This window comes from Anser anser, assembly GCF_964211835.1.
Source record: "Anser anser genome assembly, chromosome: 9".
In the NCBI taxonomy this organism is placed as follows: Eukaryota; Metazoa; Chordata; class Aves; order Anseriformes; family Anatidae; genus Anser; species Anser anser.
In genome coordinates, this window is record NC_139729.1 from 19,253,847 (window position 1) to 19,272,095 (window position 18,249).

At 39.9% G+C, this 18,249-nt stretch overlaps 1 protein-coding gene across 2 annotated transcripts; it reads right to left on the minus strand.

Annotated features, from left to right (window-relative positions):
- Positions 1-4,095: 4,095 nt before the first annotated feature.
- On the minus strand, positions 4,096-18,077 carry LOC310904091 (cytochrome P450 2J4-like). Of its 2 annotated transcripts, XM_083848317.1 has the most exons (9): positions 17,789-18,066; positions 16,419-16,581; positions 15,167-15,316; positions 13,140-13,300; positions 11,426-11,602; positions 8,839-8,980; positions 6,297-6,484; positions 5,447-5,588; positions 4,096-4,743 (listed from the first exon to the last, which is right to left on the minus strand). In XM_083848317.1, exons 1-9 carry the CDS (start codon positions 17,957-17,959, stop codon positions 4,565-4,567), a joined length of 1,473 nt encoding a protein of 490 aa, XP_083704443.1. In that variant the 5' UTR covers positions 17,960-18,066; the 3' UTR covers positions 4,096-4,564. The 2 variants fall into 2 exon arrangements, with proteins under 2 accessions (XP_083704443.1, XP_083704444.1); XM_083848318.1 differs by lacking the exon at positions 5,447-5,588 and having other exon boundaries at positions 4,582-4,743; positions 17,789-18,077.
- Between the last annotated feature and the right edge of the window lie 172 nt (positions 18,078-18,249).

Consider the following 18,249-nt stretch of genomic DNA (forward strand, 5'->3'; position numbering starts at 1 on the left):
CTCACCTCGCTCCAGGCAGCAGTTTGGGATCTGGTAACTTCAAGAAATTCGGCCTAACCAGGCTCAGTGTTTAGGCCAACTAACAAGGTCCTTGATTAAATACTGAATAGAACTATATGTAGAACAGAATCCCTTTCAGTGCCTCTTTCAGTTTGGCAGGGTAGCATCCATAAGCATTCCCAGAGTTTTCCATTAAATTCTGCAAAGCTTCCCATACCCCACGTTTCCCTAGTTTCTTTCTGAGATTGTGCCAAAGCCACAATAAGGAGCAATAAATTACATTAATGGCATCTCTCCTAAAAAGAAAACTGAGTTAGTTTGACATTATTTGGTGACTACAGACTTTTTCTGTTTGCCTCCCAGTGCCTACAACTTGATTATTTTTGCCAGGATATTCTCAGAAGTGCAATCAGGCTGACTGATTTATAACTCCGCAACTTCTCCTACCTTTTGAAGATAAATAAACATTTGACCTTTTCCCATCCTCCACAGGTTCTCGTAGATAATTGCTAATTGCTCTGAGGTTAATACCGGTCCCTAAGTACCCGGGGACGAATCAGCCTAGCCAATTTGAAAACATCACATTTATCCAGTTATTTTCTAACCTCTTTTACCTAATCTAGACACAAATCTCCCATGAATGTCACGGGTGTTAAATGTATTTTCCTCTGGATCACCATTACCGTTTTCACTGAAGCCAAGAAGGGCATTAAATTGTCCATCTGCCGGAGAGCCTTCTTGATGTACCGCGGTTTTAAGAAACCAGCACTTTCCGTGGTCTTCATTTTACTACCGAAATACAGAATTATTATTTTTTATAACTTGTATTTACTTTGCATACAAACTTTGAAGAGGCATGGAGCAAATCTACCAGGGAACACATCCAGAAGTTCCAGATGTTCAAATTTTCATTTCATTTTGATATTGACTGGTGAACTCTTAAAGGAATGGGAGAGTGCAGAAGCATTCACTTTGGTCCGTGCTTCTGACACCCTGCAGACACTGGAATATGTTTGTTAAGGCTCAGGAAAACAAGGGCAAGAACTGTGCCCTTACTAATGTGGGAGTCTGTGTTAAATAACTCCACCCCACTTTACCTTTTGCTCTTGCCCTTCTCATTCTTTCACGGGAGCCACATTTCTCTCACTGACAAAGGGGAGTACTTCTAAAAGGTGGGAAAGGCCCACTTTTTTCCTGCAGATTCATCACAGCACAGAGTAGAAACATCTAAGCTGGCTTTGCAGGGGTTAGCCTCAATGTCAGGAAGCAGCTCGCTGCAGAAAGGAAAATTCCTATCTATCTGGACTAACTGCTCCTCTGCAAACCAGGGCAGGCAGTGGGCGAGCTCTGCAGGGCTGAGCTGGCCGGCTTCTGCTCCCCAAGCAAGGTCATTCACAGCCAGCTCAAGCACCTTGGCACTGAATGTATATCCTCGTTTTCTAACACAGCTACACAGCCAGCCGCCCTGCCTGCTCCTCAGAAGGATATATAAGTGCTTGAATGTTTGTTTTGCAGTGACCTCTCTCCTCCCAAAGCATTTTATGTGCTCCTGTTCTGTGACCTCTTCCCAGAGGTCATGGCGTTTGTTGTCACGTTTTGTAGCTGATATAGAAGGAAGCAAACACCGATCTGTTTTAAGTTTGGAAAGCAGACAACTAGAAGATAAATAATTGGAGCTACTGAAGTACTCAGTCCTCTCATCTTGTTGCTGCTTTATCTGTCTTCCAGCTGATACAGGAAAAAAATAACTTACTAACTCTTAGGCTCTCTTCCTACACAGCCTTTGGTTTTCTTATCTTTCTCCTTTCCTTAGAATTTTTGTGTTTTATTCTTACCAGGTTAAAAAAAAAGGACTGCTAAACAAGGTGTATTTAAAAAGATCTCTGTACTGTGATCCATTTTTCCTAACCTCTTACCTCTAAGAAAATGTTTTCTCTCCGATTGAGTAAAGATCTGTGAATGTGAAAACATTTTACATGTTAATTTTGAGATAATTATATTTTAACAAAGTTAAAGCTCTCACAGAAACCTTTAATTTCCACCTAATTTTGGAAAAAAAAAAAAAAAAGAAAAAAAAAAGTTGACCTAGATGCATTGTTTCAACTGTAATGTATAATTATTACAGGTTTGTCTCCCCAGTTGTCCCTACAGCAAAGGCTTTTTTTTTTTTTTTTTTTAATAGTTGGCATCAGTTTGATGTGCAAGGAGAAGAACAAATCTCACACCTGCTGACATGAGCCACTCCAGAGACAAGACATGTGAGGCCACCCCCACCAAGTGACTCTGGCTTTGCAGAACTCAGTGCAGAGAGAGGAGCACTGCAGTACTGTAAGGCTCTGAGCCTCTCCAAGAGCAAGCTGAACCCAGCAGCTTCAGCTTTGCCTCTCTGCATTTTCTACATTTTCCTTTATAGCACATCTTCTGTGTCTGGACTCCCTTTGCTCTCAGATTTGTTGGCCTTCTGTGGCAACACCAGCCAGGCTTTCAATGTCCTTTGCGCTCAGAAAGACCAGGGTATTTCAGAACATGAGTTTCAGTGAATCCCTTTTAAAATAGGTCGGACAAGAACAGAGAAGACAAGACTCTGAAAAGCATCCCTCCTCTTCCTCACCCACTGTGCCCTGGCAGCTCCCAGCTTAGACCCCCCTGTACCCTCTGTGAGCCTCCTGCTGGTGTCTTGCTGCCACGTCTCGTGGGCTGGGGTCTCCTTTCCAGGCAGCTGTGCACAAACGAATTAAAAATCCCCAGCGAGCGCAGCCTGTGTCAGATAAATATGTGTAAATAACCTACCCATGTACGATCTGTAATTTTCATACAAAGTACCCTGAGCGTCTCGTCTTGAGCATGCAGACAAGTAGTAGTTACGTCCATTGTTTTGGGTTGTGTCATTCCCAGGGGTGCAGGCAGCTCGACCTGCTTTGGCTTCATGCATGCTTTCCCAGACAACTTCCCATCTGAGGTCTGTTTATGAGCTTCCCTTTTGAAAGTGTATCTGGGGAAGCATCTGGCCATTGGGAGTGACAGCATCACATAGCAATGGTGTTAATGCTTGTAACGCTACCACTGTTTCCTGCTTCATTTTTAAGAAGCAATGACAGCCCCAGCACCCCCAAATCACAGCATTTGCTGCTTTGCCTTATCTATCCACATGCATGCAGATCCAGAGAGACTTTGACATCAGTTTTTAACAGGGCGCTCAGTTTTCAGTCAAATAAAATGTCAGAATGTGATCTTCCATATTTTACTAGTGCTATTCTGCCATTTAATTTAATAACAGCTAAATATCAAGTGCCTTACTATTTTGATGCCATGTTCCATCAGCTATTGAATTAGAAATAATGAGACAGATCTTAATTTGTAATGCATTGTGGACTGCCTAAACCCATCTCAATGACACAGTGGCTGACATCTAGTGATGACTGATTTAACAGATCATCATTTGTTTAGCTGTCCTATCCTCTCACAATGAAATAGGAATATTAATGAAGGACAAGTTCACTTACATTTTACAAGTCTGTTTCAGACAACATAAATAAATTTATATTCACCACAGGAACCTTTTTTTTTCCTCCTTTTCTACTATTATAGGCTCTTTAATTGGATTTGACTAGTATTTTGTGTATGCAACAAGCCTTTGTAGCTTCAGGTATATCACTGAACTTCTGAGGCGATTACAAAGCATCTCTGGTGTCTTCCATGTGTATTTTTCAATTTACCATCAGCTCTAATTCCAGCAGGCTCTGTAATTCAAGTAGGTCCCTTGAGGAGCTCCTTGCACTTGCTCTAGCAACTACCCAGAGCTGATCCTGACAGGAGTCAACCACAGAACAGGAGTAAATAGTTGCTCTGCTACAAAGGACTTTCCAAACATTAACATGGCAGCATTTAAAAACATTAAAAATATCTGACCTAAAAGAAATCTCTCTGTATCTTCACTCTGTGACACAGTTCAGCCTGCACCTTTTCTCTGCTGTACTCCCACTAAATAATCTCTGGCAGATTTAAAAACGACATATATATATATATATATATATGTTGGCTCAAATCTCAAAATTCACAGTGAACTGTAAATAATTCATAAATAAAAACGGCTGCTAAATTTTTCCTTCTTACCTTTTATTAGTGACCATCAACAAAAAGTTGACCAACATGTTATGAGTGATGACAGTAATATAAAGAGGCAGCATTTTCCACATACGGTTTTCCAAACTACATTGGTTTTGACAACAGGATAACTCAGTGCTAACAATTTAATTTTTGAAGTCTGCAGTCAGTTTTATCATTTGCTCACCAGTGCACGGTCTCTAAATCTGCCCATATGGACAGCAACTTCATGATGTCTTCAAGGCTGAGAACAATGGTGTGCTCCAGAACAAAAGAATAATTTCAATTCAAAAAGAGATCATCTTCAAGAGCACGTAACAGGTCTGAAAAAAAATCATCTGATGTGGGCAATGGGGGGAATTCTGGAGCCAAAAAAATACATGGTCACAAGACGATGGTCTCATGTAACACATTCACAAAAGTAAGATTGCTTAGCAGATTGTCTGTGATGTGCTGCAGCCTAGCGTGGAATGGCACAAACCTTGTACGGGTGGGGCTGCAGCGTACCCCCCAAAATTGGCTCTGTGTTGATCTTTGTCACTCCCTTGGGAAGCCGGAAGGTGAATGCCCGTAGCAGGTTGGCAAAGAAAATGAAGAGCTCGGTCCTTGCTAGGTTCTCCCCCAAACACACTCGGTGCCCTGCAGAAGGAAGAGGGAAAGGGCAGTGAGTAACTCACCCTGACCTCAAAAAAAAATCAAATTCATTCTCACACAAAGCAAACGTATTTTTGCTGAGTCTGGAATTTCTTTAGAACTTAATGTAATCAATGACACAAAATTTCCTTTTAAAGAATCCTATCTACAGCTGTAGATATCTGAGCACCCCTTCTGCTATCAGTTTTGTTTCAATTACCTCAAAAACCTTACCTTTATCTGACTGACAACTGAAAAGAAATTCATTCGGTCATGTAAATGAAGAATAAAGAAATGTTCTTCCTGGGAGATACACTCCAGTTTTTTACGCATAAAGCAGCAGCACAGCTGCTTACAAGTGCTTTTCAAATATATGCCTGGAGTTGAAATGTATGCCCCAAATAACCATATTATTAGCATAATAATAATAACCATAATTATTAGCAGAGAGTTTCCTTCCAAAAATAGGACAGGTTAGATGTATACGTTTCTTAGTATGTCTCTGATTTTCCATATAATTATTTGTTCAGTAGAATTTTTAGTAGATGTTTACAGTTGGATTGGGAAATGTTACTGAAAATAATCATTTTGATTTTATCACAGTTTTCACAAAGATGCTTATAAGAGATGACCGATAGGTTTTTAATAGACATCTTAAATCTACAGTCCCAACCCAAACCATTCAAATTTGTGCTGTCAGTAAATTTACCTATTGAGAATGGTAAAAAGGCTTCTTGGCTCACAAAGTTTCCATCCTTATCCAAGAAATGGCCAGGGTTGAACTGTCGAGGTGTTTCCCAGTGCTCGGAGTCGTACAAAGAAGAAGCAATATTTGGAAGAACTATGCTGCCCTGAAAGTGGAAAAACACTAATTCATTTCTGGCTGTCAATCTTCCCCCAGCAGCCAGAAACTGATAGGTGAGACGAGCATTAGTCATTGTTTATTTTCAGTGTTCAGTGTTGTATGCTGGTAAGTTCATTTCCCCAGCAGGAAGCGAAGAACTGTGAGGAATGGAAAGTAGTTTTGATTCAAAATGTCAGTCCAAGCCTAAGAGTGGAAGTAGCCGTGTCAATAGAATAACATTTTTACCATTTTCACTTCTAATATTAGAGATTTCTGTGATTTAGTCTCTTTGATGAAAGCTAGTTGTAAACCTTAATGTTTTTTCCTTGATCTTTTATGGGCTTCCTGCAGACAAAAATTCAGTCAAACCTTTCAAATCAGTCAAAGTCAAATGCCTTATCAGCATAAAATCAATCACAGTATCCTTCAGGATCAGTCTCTAAGGTTTTATCTTCATCAGTTTGTAGAAACATTTGCTAAAGACCCCTCCTCTTCCACCCATTGGCATCTTTCACACCGATAACCCTCTCCCAAGAGCAGCGTCACTCATCACAGCCTGGTAGATGGCTTCTTGTCCTCCTTCCCATTCAGACTCTCACCCAGAGGCATCTAACCCCATGCCTGTTGAGGGAAAAACCTTGGTACAAATAGATGTGAATCTGCACCTCGCTCTACTGGTACAGGAAAGGTCTGTAGCAACTGTGACAAACTATACCTTTTTGAGGGGAAAACCCAGCAATGTTGTGTTCCTCACACAGACTCTGGGCATGCCAACTGAAATGATATTGCTGAAGCGCTGGATCTCATGAACCACGGCATTCGTGTAGGGCAGTTTTCTCCGATCCTCATAGCAGATTAACTGGGAAGGACCGAGAACAGCATCCAGCTCCTTCTGCACTTTCTCTGTGGAGAAATATTCACCATTTCAGGTGGAAAAATGTAAGAAGCATTTTCACTAATACCATTTTCAAATACATTTTCCATTTGGAACTACTGAGAGAGCAACAAAATTAATGCAAAAATATAAATAAAGAAAATAAGGTTAGTGAGGTGTTCCAACAGCTGAAACATGAGAAGCTCTACTTCTGGGTCTGATGTTATTTGATGGTATATTAAGGAAAGACATTTGTTGCTCAGAATTTTAAAACTAAGCGTTGTCTCACTAATGCTTAAATGCAGTAGATAACTGATTTATCTTTGTGTTTTCCTTTGGCTAGGTGCCTCAGGCACTTACAGCTAGTAAGATCAGAGCTGTCTGGAATTCAAGTGAGGTGAATCTGGGCCTTAAGAGACTAATTCCTGTTAAAACAAAATGGGTCTTATGCAGGACGTGTTAAGTGAAGCAATGCCAACTAGAACAATGTCCAAATCCCTCTAAAAAAATGAGATCTGCTTCTTGGCACATGTCAGTTTGTCAAGAATAGTACAATTTAAATTACTCCTGGCACAGAAGTGTTGGGAGAATTAACAGAAGTATAAATTTTGTTCTGTAAACTTCAAGAGAAGCAGTACACACATAGTAAAAAAATGCCTTAGATTTATAAATCATCTAGTCTTTTTCCAGGGCCTTTAAAGCAACACTAAAATGCAGAGTAGCCCATTCTGCATTGCTCCTTTTGTGCTCATTCACATGAAGCCTGCTCAGTAACTGCCAGCAGGCTGTCACAAAACTAGGTTAGGCAGACCCTGACAAAAGATAGGCACCTTCTGGAATTTAAAATACATAACCAGAAAGGTTTTTAAAGTTAATTTTCTTCTACGAACAGCTATCTTACAAAACCAAGCACATGGCTACTTCAGGACTCAGAACAGTTTGAAGAGATCAGTAACTGCAAACCTATAAGCACGCTTCTCTGTTCCCGTAGTTTAGAGAACAAGGAGAGCCCACTTCAATAATTAGGCAAAAGGACAAACTTTTCTGTATGGTACATCATGGAACTGTATAACATTGTCACCGGGTGTCAATGCAGGCAAAAGTATGAACGGGTTCAAAACGAAGACGACAATTAATGGAGAACAGATATACTGGTGTCTGTTCATTACGAGAGTCTAGATGACGCGTATGACTCAAGAAGCCAGGGATGGATCATTCTGCACACACCCTGCTTTCCCAAGGATGTGCAGGGTATTATATTTAGATAAGTGAAATTATTTAGGTGAGTCAGCACTTTCATAACCTTAATTACAGCAGGTGATAATAAACATGCAATAGCATGAGATTAAGTAATCCTTCTTGTCTGACAGCTAGATGTTAAGCAATTTTTCTTATCTTCATCTCTTTTCTCCATTTAAAATCCTATTCTTCTTTGGGTATTTGTACATATTCTGCTGTCTAACAATGGCTTTTCTGTTATCCAGCATAAGAAATTATTCTCTCTTTGGTTTTCATTTAGTGCTCTATGAAAGTGAGTGATATTTAAAAGACAAACTTAAAAATGAACTACTAAAATATACATAGACGCAACAGATAAGCCATCAAATTCTCCTCCCACCTGGAATCATTTCTGTTGCAAGAAACTCAAATACATTACAGAGTTAATTTAGTCACCAATTAAATCGACACCCTGATACCTTGGACTCACAAATGGACTGAAAAACAAAAGTAAAAAGCTGCCAGTTGAGCTTTAGCTGATTATCTTTACTTCTTCTCTAACCTACAGGGCACACAGAAGGGCAGCACTCACTGTAGCCCCCAGTTCTGCTACTTGACCAACACAAAGCAGAACCAAAGTTCCCAAAGACACATCGGTTTCTGGTTTGTTGTTTTCAGCCATCAGTCATGTTTACTGCTGTACGAGACAGGACCCAACTCAGTTTCCTGAAATACCATCAGCAGCTCACCAGTGGCTGCAGCAGTGGCCACCATTCCTTCCAGGAATGCATGCAAGCCCTCTGGCTTCCCGAAGAGCAACTCCAGCCCTCCTACTGCATTGACAATCATACCACAATCTTCATTCCTTCAAAGACCTCAACCCCTACATCTCAATTAGCCACAACCTCCTATATATATCCCTACTTCCCAAACTGTTAACTCTTTCTGGGAACTGCCTTATGGCTGCAGCTGCTGTAAGAGCTTGTATACAGAAACTCTGGATCTACCAATGCTGCCTAGCACAGATCTACCAGTATAAAAAGGTCTGTGTGCCACTAGCCATATATCAGTACCTAGGAAAAATCTCTGATCCATTAAAACTTTATAAATGTGCTGTTCTATTGCATCAAAAATATCTGTGATATGCTGATCCACTTCCTCTTACCTTGGATATCTGGATTTGCCACCATGTAGATCAGACCCCAGTTCAAAGTAGTGCTTGTTGTCTCCGATCCACCCAAGAAAAGGTCATTTATAGAATAAACCATGTTTTCTTCATTGTATGTAGACCTGGGTTCATCTTTGGACTGCAAACAATAAGAAAAAGTAGAGATTATTCATAAAAGTTATGAAAAACAGAATAGGATTCAATGTGACATTATCACCGGTTCCAAGCTGCACTAGTACAAACCAGAGAGACTGATAAAGAACATTAGACACCAAAGACGATTGTTAATACAAAAAGCTAACATTTCACAGCTGGACAAGGTATGTTTACTGCACTCATGATCATGAAGCTAGATTATGTTTATCTACAGAAAAAATATTGTTGGATTACTTGTGCAAACAGTAGTAGTACATTTGGAATGTTTCATAAATAGGTGTTCCTCTGAAGACGTGTACCAGTATGTCATCAGGCCTCCTGTCATATTCCATCCCTTAGCTTTTCTAACAAGAAATACAGTGACCAGGTAAAGTGCTCCGGGCTGACAAACGTAATGGTTCTTAACCTGTGGTCTTCAGGCTTCTGCCCCACTGGAGGGCCGCAATGACTCATGTACAGCTGCTCTGGGATTTTACAGTTTGCACTTAGAAGTGCAAGGACATGCATGTGTATGATGAAATCAGGAAAGAACATTGTTATATATTTTGAGAATTCATTGTCTACATTTAGAGAGGTTATGCTCAGGGATCTTGAATCTTTCTTTTGCCAATGGAGCAAAACAGAAAGTGGGAAGGACATTTTTTCTGTTTTAATATCATCTAGTCTTTTTGTATTGCTCCTACATATCTACTACAGACAGCTTTTATTTTATTTTTTTTTTTAATAAATAAACTTGGATGATTTTCACCCAGCAGAGTCCCAAAAGAGCTCACTAAAACACTTTCTGGTCCACTGAGGTTCAGGTTTCATAAATCTTGCAACAGCATTGAAAGACTTTAGAAGCAGTTAAACGCTTCAGAAGACCAGATGTGTGAAAATTGTGCCAGTATCGAAAAAAATGAAAGCAAGAGGATCCAAGGAACTAAAAGCCAGTTAGGCTGACATCCACCCTCAACAAAAAAAAATGTATATACCAGCTGATGTAGGAATCAATTAATAAAGAAATACCAGACAGAAATACAAATTAATACTATTTATCACTGTACAGAAAACCGATCTTGGCAAGGAGATCTGATTTGTTTCTTTGATAGAATTACCAGCTTGGACAGCAGTGACAATTTCAAAGTTGCAATATACTTGGAGTTCCACACAATAGTTGCTTTTATTCCCCGCAATAATAAGAAATCAAGCACCATGACGTATTCATAAGACACATGCTAGAAGACTAAAGAGCTGGCCAACGGATATTCTTCCCTGGATGCACATCTCTGCAATGTGATGAGCACAGCAGCAGAGACATCTCAAGGGACTACACAAGGCAGGCAACGGCCCAGGGCAGCAGACCAGTTTTTGGTGTGCCAGGAGGAGATGACGTATGTGTGGGTGCTTACAGCCTGATACGGCTGCATTGCCTTTATTGTTGCAACCAGCACACGATTGTGGTGCAAGGGGCACCAGCCATCCCTGTGGGGAAGCACTGCCACCCAGGAGCAGCAGCCACTACTCCCATGTGCAGGGGCTGCAAGAATAGATACCCCCACCCTGGATATCTCATTTGGATATTTGGATATCTCTGAGCCACACTTGCCTTGTCAGCCCCCCAGTCACACCTGTCTCATCTTGCCAACTCCTCTTTCTCCTTTTTCTTCCTACCACCAAGCAGAACAGGAGAAGGAATATGGCCTGCTGTAGGGGAGAAAATGCGAAAGAAAAAGTGAAGGCAAGAAGGAGTTGCGGATGGGAAGGGTAGCTGCTAGTCCAGGCATTAGGAAGGGGATCTGGTTCCCAAGAGAATCAAAGAAAAAAGTCATCATAGGAAAGTCAATAAAGAGAGATATCACTCACAGCTTATACAAGCCTTCTACAGCCTTTCAAAACCCTACTGATGCCCACATCCCTCCACTATGCCTACACACCCAAAATGCAATAAGTTATCCCGGTTCCCTTTGTATGCTTCAAATTTCACTGATCCCTGGCACTCTCCCCTTCTCCAGGCTGATCTGAAACACTGCTGACTCCTAGATTCCCTACACAATGATTTCAAAATCCATTTGACCTCTCACAGCAACCTGTCTTGACAAACCTTCACCAGCCAAATATCCTATCCAGCACATCCCAACCCCTTCCCACCTCTCTTGTGGTCAGCTTCCAAATTCAGTATTCTTTCATGTGGGCCACAAATAATTCTGTAACTTGTGCCACTGAGAAAAAATGTGGTATATTAACCCACCCTTTAATGAAAGAATTTTAGGGTGATGCAATGTATCAATAATCAGAAAGGATTTAGCAAGTGTCAGATTACTGGATTCACAATAGGATGTCTATGACAGGTAATAGATTGTGATAAAAGGGCTCAGATGGGATGATTCAACGATCTACCTCAATTTATACCTTATGAATTGTGCAATCAATCAGAACAAACACTTACTTTTTCAATGTGAGCTAGGTAAAAATCAATGAAATCCTGCGGTTCATCTGGTATCTCACTCTCCGTGTGGTTTCTGATCTCTCTCCTTGTAAAAGAGCTCAGGACATCATAGCAAGACAATGCCTTCTTATGAGGACCAGGGAGACGGCACATCAGCCAGGGGAAGATTTCATACAGCTGCAGGAACGACATACAAGAGGTACCACAAGGACTCTGTCACTAGAAAATGCATTTTAGACCTACTAAAAAGAGAAGTTAATATTCATGTTAGCATGCGTTTTTGGCATCGTTAGTAAAATATTCTGAGAAAGAGTATACTTATGTTTTCAAGTTGTGAAACAGCATACTATATAATTTCTGGCTGTGTTAATAGTAAGGTTCAGAGTTACAAAGGCTTTCAAGCTCAGCCAACAGCCAAATTAGAATGATTATAATTAGAACTAACTGTATTCATTTATTCAATTATTCAACTCATGTATTAAATTGGAATAAACTACATTCAGGCATTTGAAAAGTGAGGTCCTGCCCTCCAGTGGAGAATACCAGGAAATGAAGAAGCAAGGCCATTGCAAACTGCTCTCTCATCTCACCAGGACATGCAAAGGCATCCCCAAAAGGGTTGGCTATACGAACTTGAAATTTCTCCAAAGCAGTCTCTACCAAAAGAGATCTCAAAGAATCCTCAATAAAACTTGAAGCATCTACTACCTATCTGCAACCCAGAAAAGCTGAGAAACAGCTACATGACATTTTGAGTGCTCTCCTCTAGAAAAGAAGAAGGGGTTAGCTGACACAACCAGGTGAATTTTATCCTTCTCTTACTGTTTGGGAAAATCTGGCCTAACAATAATTGTTTTCCAGCTACTCTTAAAGCTAGAAAGCTCATTCTGGTTTTCAGCATATATTTATGCTTGGGTAATTTGTATACATAGTTCTTGCATCTTCAGTGTATTTTCTCTTAGTAATTACTTTCCTGCTCAAAATATCACCTAATACCTAATTTGTTTATCAGCAGAAGTTTTTTCTCAGTCTTCATTTTGCTTAGCTTATCTTGTTTGTACTCTTCTAGTTAGCACTTTTCTCCCAGAAAGCACTTTATTAGGTATTCACTGGAGGCTGGCTGAATTAGAGAAACTATACTTTGTCTTTTTGAAAAATCAGTTCTTACTGTCAGGCACTTATCAATTAATCATTGCCTTACCACGGAAAGGTAGTAGAGTCCAGCCATTAGTAAATTTTCATTAAAAAATTCGTCTTTAGTCCCATCACTGTGGTGTTTGTTTTTTTTTTCTTTGAAAATCTGTTCAGAAACCTTACGTACAACTGTGGTCTGACTAGTCATATATGGTTGCCCAGATTGCATTCAGTATTTAAGAATCGTGAGGCTCAAGGCAGGCCTCTGTTGTACATGAGGGTTGAGCAACTGAGTAACAAATATTACCCAGGAGCAGCAGTCCATCAGCTTCTGCCTTGCTGCAAAGATTTAGGAGTAAACTACCTTACCACAGTACTCAGACATAGGATAATGAACACAAATGACCAAGGCTGGTATGTAGTGCATTGCGATCACACCTGGACAAAGCACAGTGCCCAGTAAAGCTACATGGGACACCACTCACCCATTCTGAAACTGTTATGTCTAACAGCCACCTCCTGAATCTACATTTCTTGCTTTCTGCCTTATTCAGACAAAGACAACAGATTATTTGCTTACGTGATGAATAAAGCTGCCTCCAAATTTGAATAGATGCTCTGTGGCTCTAATCAGTTCACGGAAGGTTTCATCCTCTCTGGAGAAGCGATGTCCAAAAACGACAGCACAAATCACATTTGAGACGGAATGAACAAGCGGGAAAGAAGGATCCAGGGGATTTTCTGCAACCATAACAATAAATGTCACTTGAATGTCTCGTATTCTGCTTTAGTGAAATGAGAGAACATTACAGGTTACCTAAAGAACTTTCAAGCAAGCATTGCATTTCACAGAGAAGCAGCAACCTTCTTACAAAACTGTAGTATCCTACTGATTTTTCACAGCTATGGTGCAATCCCATAATCCCAGGCATGTGTTTTGCACCCTAAAGAAATGCCAGACTGCTAAAATATTTTGCAATACAATTGAGCAAAATTAGAGGTGGGAAAAATAGTCTATGCAGATTTGCTGTCTGTAAATTCAAAATAAGTCTCAAGCATGTGAGTGACTGAAAACACCATGAGATCAAAGGGAATCTGAGAAGAGAACTGAGAGAAAACAGGAAAACTTAGTCAGCAAAAACACAAATACATGCAAGGCTACTATATTTTGTCTGACCTTGCTAGAGATGTACAACCTCCAGTAAGATAAAATGACGGAAATTCTTTTCAACTGTGTCAATAATATATAATAACTAATTTTAAAGAAATTACTTGAAAAACTAATCCTAAGAAAATTTTATGACTTCAGAATAAATGACTATAAACAGCTGTAGTTATGTCTGTACTGATGCAACTGTCCAACACCTAAGGCACAATTCTGATTAGCAACTTATTGTTCTGGACTTCAGGAGATTTTTTTTCCTGCACATGTGGTCACATCTCCATCTCTCCTAGTTCTTAAGCCGAGGGATTTGGTTGGATTTAATGCCTTTTAATTGACACAATGCTAGCTACAGCATGTCCTGATTTACTTTGCATTTTGCATAATGGTAAGTATTGGGAAATCTACCTCAAATATTCCTAACTGGGTTGATCAGGATAAAATGTCGTAATGACGACAAGATTGTACTCACCGCTTTACAGAATGTATGCAAGTGGTGTTACAAGACTTAACTCAACAGCATTGATAATATGTCCATATCTTTATGAACCAGCACCATATAGGAGACGGCAGTGTGCCCTTGAGGCAAAGGCAGCCAATGTCAAACTGGGCTGCATTAGGAAAGGCCTTGCCAGCAGGCCAAGGGATGTGATCTATCCCCTCTGATCAGCGCTGGTGAGACCCATCTGGATGCTGGGTCCAGTTTTCAGCTCCCCAGTACAAGAAAGACATCAACATAGAGAAACAAGTCTAGTGAAGGGCCACAACGCTGATTAAGGGACTGGAGCTTCTGATGGAAGAGAGACTGAGAGCGATGGGCCTATTTAGAAGGCTCAGGGAAGTATCTTAAATGTGTATAAATACCTGATGGATGGAAATAAAGAACATAGATCCAGACTTCTCTCAGCAGTATCAGGTAAAGGACAAGAGGCAATGGGCAGAAATTGAAATATATGAAATTCTGCTTAACCATAAGATTTTTTTTTACTGTAAGGCTGATTGATCGCTGAAACCATTGCCCAGAGAGGTTGTGAAGTCTCCATCCTTGAAGATACTTAATACCCAACTGGATTCAGCCCTCAACGACCTGCTGTGATTGAACCCTCTTTGAGAAGGGGTTGGACTAGACAATCTTCAGAGATACCTTTCCACCTTAACCATTCTATGATTCTATGAAATAAATAATAAATAAGCACTAGTTTTGCTTCCCTGTTTCTGTAGTTTTATAAATAAGTTTGAGCAACAATAGTCTCCCACTGAGTTGGAAAAAACCACAGGCCTGGGCTTTTTGCATTTTCAGTTCATTCCATATAGACACCGTAAGAGCTGGCACACACTCCTATGGAACAGAAGCTGCCCTTGATTTCAGAGCAGGACAGAGTAGTTCATACACTAAAGACATCAGACAAATGACAGAAAACAACCAGTATTTGTCACAGTGATACCTTTCATACTTGCAAAAAATTCTACCAGGTAGCGGGCCTCTTCTTGAACTCTATGTTCCAGACCTCTTTTCCCCAGACCCAAGTTGCGTAAAGTCTTCAGTGCGAACCTCCTCTGCTGCTTCCAGGTGTGACCAGTTGCCAGCATAATCCCTAAATCCATTCAAGGAAGAGCTCTTTATCATGCTAATATTTATTACAGACAAATACTATGTTAAAAGGTTTACTACACAACAGAATATAATGAAACTATTGTATTGCCTATGAACACAAAGGCACAAAGGAACAGCTGTGGCAAATGCTGAAAGCATATGGGCAGGGCCAAAATGGACAAACTCTACTGGATAGTAAGAAGAATTGCAAGGTTAAGCTTGATCCTAAGACAAACACATTTCAAAGTTCGAGAGCTGCTTCTCTGAAGTGCTTGCCTCCCTTCTACACTTGGAATTCACCTCATCCAGGTAATGATTCTCATGAAGTGAAAAGGTGGAAGACTTCTGACTGTCCACAGTCAGGGAAAAAAGTTCTTGTCCATTGGGTAGAAAAGTACAGTGCTTGTGCTTTGTGACAAATATCTTCAGAGGAAAAAAATACTGTGCACTAACAGGATCTTTAACGTAGTATAATGAATGAATGACAGAAACAAAATCAAATTAGAAATATTTAAGGAATTAGATTGCCTAAAAAAAAAAAAAAAAAAAAAAGATGTCCCAACTACAATAAAGATTGTTTCATAAGGTTTCACATGCATATGTTCACATCTTATACTTCATCATTTTTTTACCATCTCAATTTATTAAAAAATATTATCTTATATCTTAATGTAGGTGTTTGATGTACTTTTCCCATTTAAAAAGTAAGTTCTGTTATACTCAAGTGTAAGGCATTAATGGGTTGGGGTTTGATGGAGGCAGACCACTTCAGCACTACCAGCTATTTTACTACCTTAGGTCATGGTCCAGATGCACTGCACCGGCAGACAGAGTTCTGTGTGGGAAAAAGCAAATACTGGGGCAATACCTCCCGAGATCAGGTCACTTCCCTCATAAGCGATCCACATGTAGTAAAAGTGAAGGTGTGGAGTGACTGTAAAGGAGCAAGGGAAGTTCTGAAACAGTGAGGATCAAATAGACACAGACAAACCCTGCCACTATGGTACTGTTGGAAAGGGTTACAAGCTACGGAAGAGCTGCTACTTGTCATGACAATGTTTCTGTACAGTATTTATGGTGGAAAAAAAAAAAAAAAGTCACACCTTTTCCTTTGGCCATTGCTCTGAAGAAAGGAGATACTAGCCTCCCGGAAACGTCTTCAGGGTGGGTGGTCATACCATCCTTAACAGCTTGAAATCCGTTCAGTACGATCACTGGGGCCCATCCAAACCATAAGGTGAATACATTGCCATGAATTTTTGCCATCTGTAGGTGGGAGAGAAGCCAGCAAAGCACCAGTGAAATCCCACACACTACAAACAAACAGGGGATGAACCTGTTTTTATGTTAATTACAGGACCAGCCCTAACCTGGAATTACGTTCTCCACCTTTTCCATAAGACTACAATTATCTATGAGAAAGTATGGATGTCTTTTCCAGCGTTCACTTTTGGAAATAGACAAGTATGCCAGCTTTTCAGAGCCACAAATGTATGCCAACAAACTTCAGGTAGCTTTCACTACCACACACAAGCCAAGGCTCAGTTCACAACACACATCATCTTCTGCTTCCAGACCCCTCTCCAAGAGGATATTTTCTATGCATAACTTCTGTTCCAGAATTTATTTTAAGAGTGTTTCTATCATTTGTACCAGTAAAGTAACACAAAGCGGAGACAGAAACATCAGAGGAGTAACTAGCTTGTAGAGACCACCAGCCCTCACTTTGCATATCTGGGTCCTGGAACTTGATTAAGATCATTCTGTCTCACAATGTTCTTACTTTCTGTCTGAACCTGCAGCTTGGTCACGACAACTGGCAGGCTTCATCCAAATGGCAGCGACAGAAGAGAATGAAGTTGTCTATTGAGAATTATGAAAGCACTGAGAGCCAACAATGAAATAGAGATGAGGAGTACTCCTCAAAAAACAATTAATGAAAGGTTTGTTTGTTTGTTTTTTAGATCCATCAGTACAACAAGCATATACACACACAGCATATCTTAAGTATCTATTTCCTGATTAAGCTAGAGACTGCCAATGCACAAAAAGGTAAAAATCCATGCTGTGAAAGTCATTCCTTAAAACTGTATTTTTTTTCCTACCTTAATTTCTGATATATTATCCCTAAAGATACTAAACCCTAAAGGATATTAAGTTTCACGTGAATTTGTCAAACTCAGAGTTAAAAGGTGATAGGTTTAAGTATCAGAATGATTTTCACCTATGCAGTACTTCCGATATCAGTGTTCTTAGCCTGGCAAACTAGTTTATGCTGCAATAACTTTTTCTTATTTTGTCAACCAAGTCAGCAGTTGCAAAAGAAACCAAGCACAGTATCGCAGTGACCAGTACACAATTAAAGTATGTTAACAGTGCTGTTTTGAGAGAGGATATTTTCACATAGCAAACAACTTAAGAAATTAAAAATTACAAAGACTTTTAAACAATTAGAGTATCCGAAAATAAATACCTTCATGAGGAGATCACAATTAAACTGAAAGTTCAGCTGTATCAAGGTCCCAAGAATTGGGAGGGGGATTGGTCCAGGAGGAAGTTGTCTCCGTACTCGTTGCAACTTAACAAACTGCATAATTAGAAGAAATAGAACCAAGGCTATAAGAACTTGACTTATTGTCAACATTTTAACTGCTGCTTTTACCAGCTTGTCTTTATTGAAAATAGTCTGTTGAAGCTGTTAAGGCTGGTTGCTCAACCAGTTTTTTTCGTAAGAGTCTAAATTTCATATAATAACTATTTATTCCACGCCCTCTAACCCTCCCTCTTTATTATCAACCACTCTTTTTCTGTCCCACCCATTACATTTTGAAGCTGAAGCATATTTAGCAGGTATATATCCCTCTCCTTATTATTCAGATTACAATTACCAAATATGGATCACAGGATTTGTAGGAATGGTATCTTAAACTATGG

Bases quoted from the DNA above. Each gene is read 5' to 3' on its own strand.
- LOC310904091 (XM_083848317.1), bottom strand. From the start codon at position 17,959: ATGTTGACAATAAGTCAAGTTCTTATAGCCTTGGTTCTATTTCTTCTA. The intron at 16,582-17,788 runs GTATTTATTTTC...TCCCACCTACAG, and splicing joins ATTGTGATCTCCTCATGAAG to ATGGCAAAAATTCATGGCAA. The intron at 11,603-13,139 runs GTAAGCAAATAA...TCGTTCCTGCAG, and splicing joins GAGGCAGCTTTATTCATCAC to CTGTATGAAATCTTCCCCTG.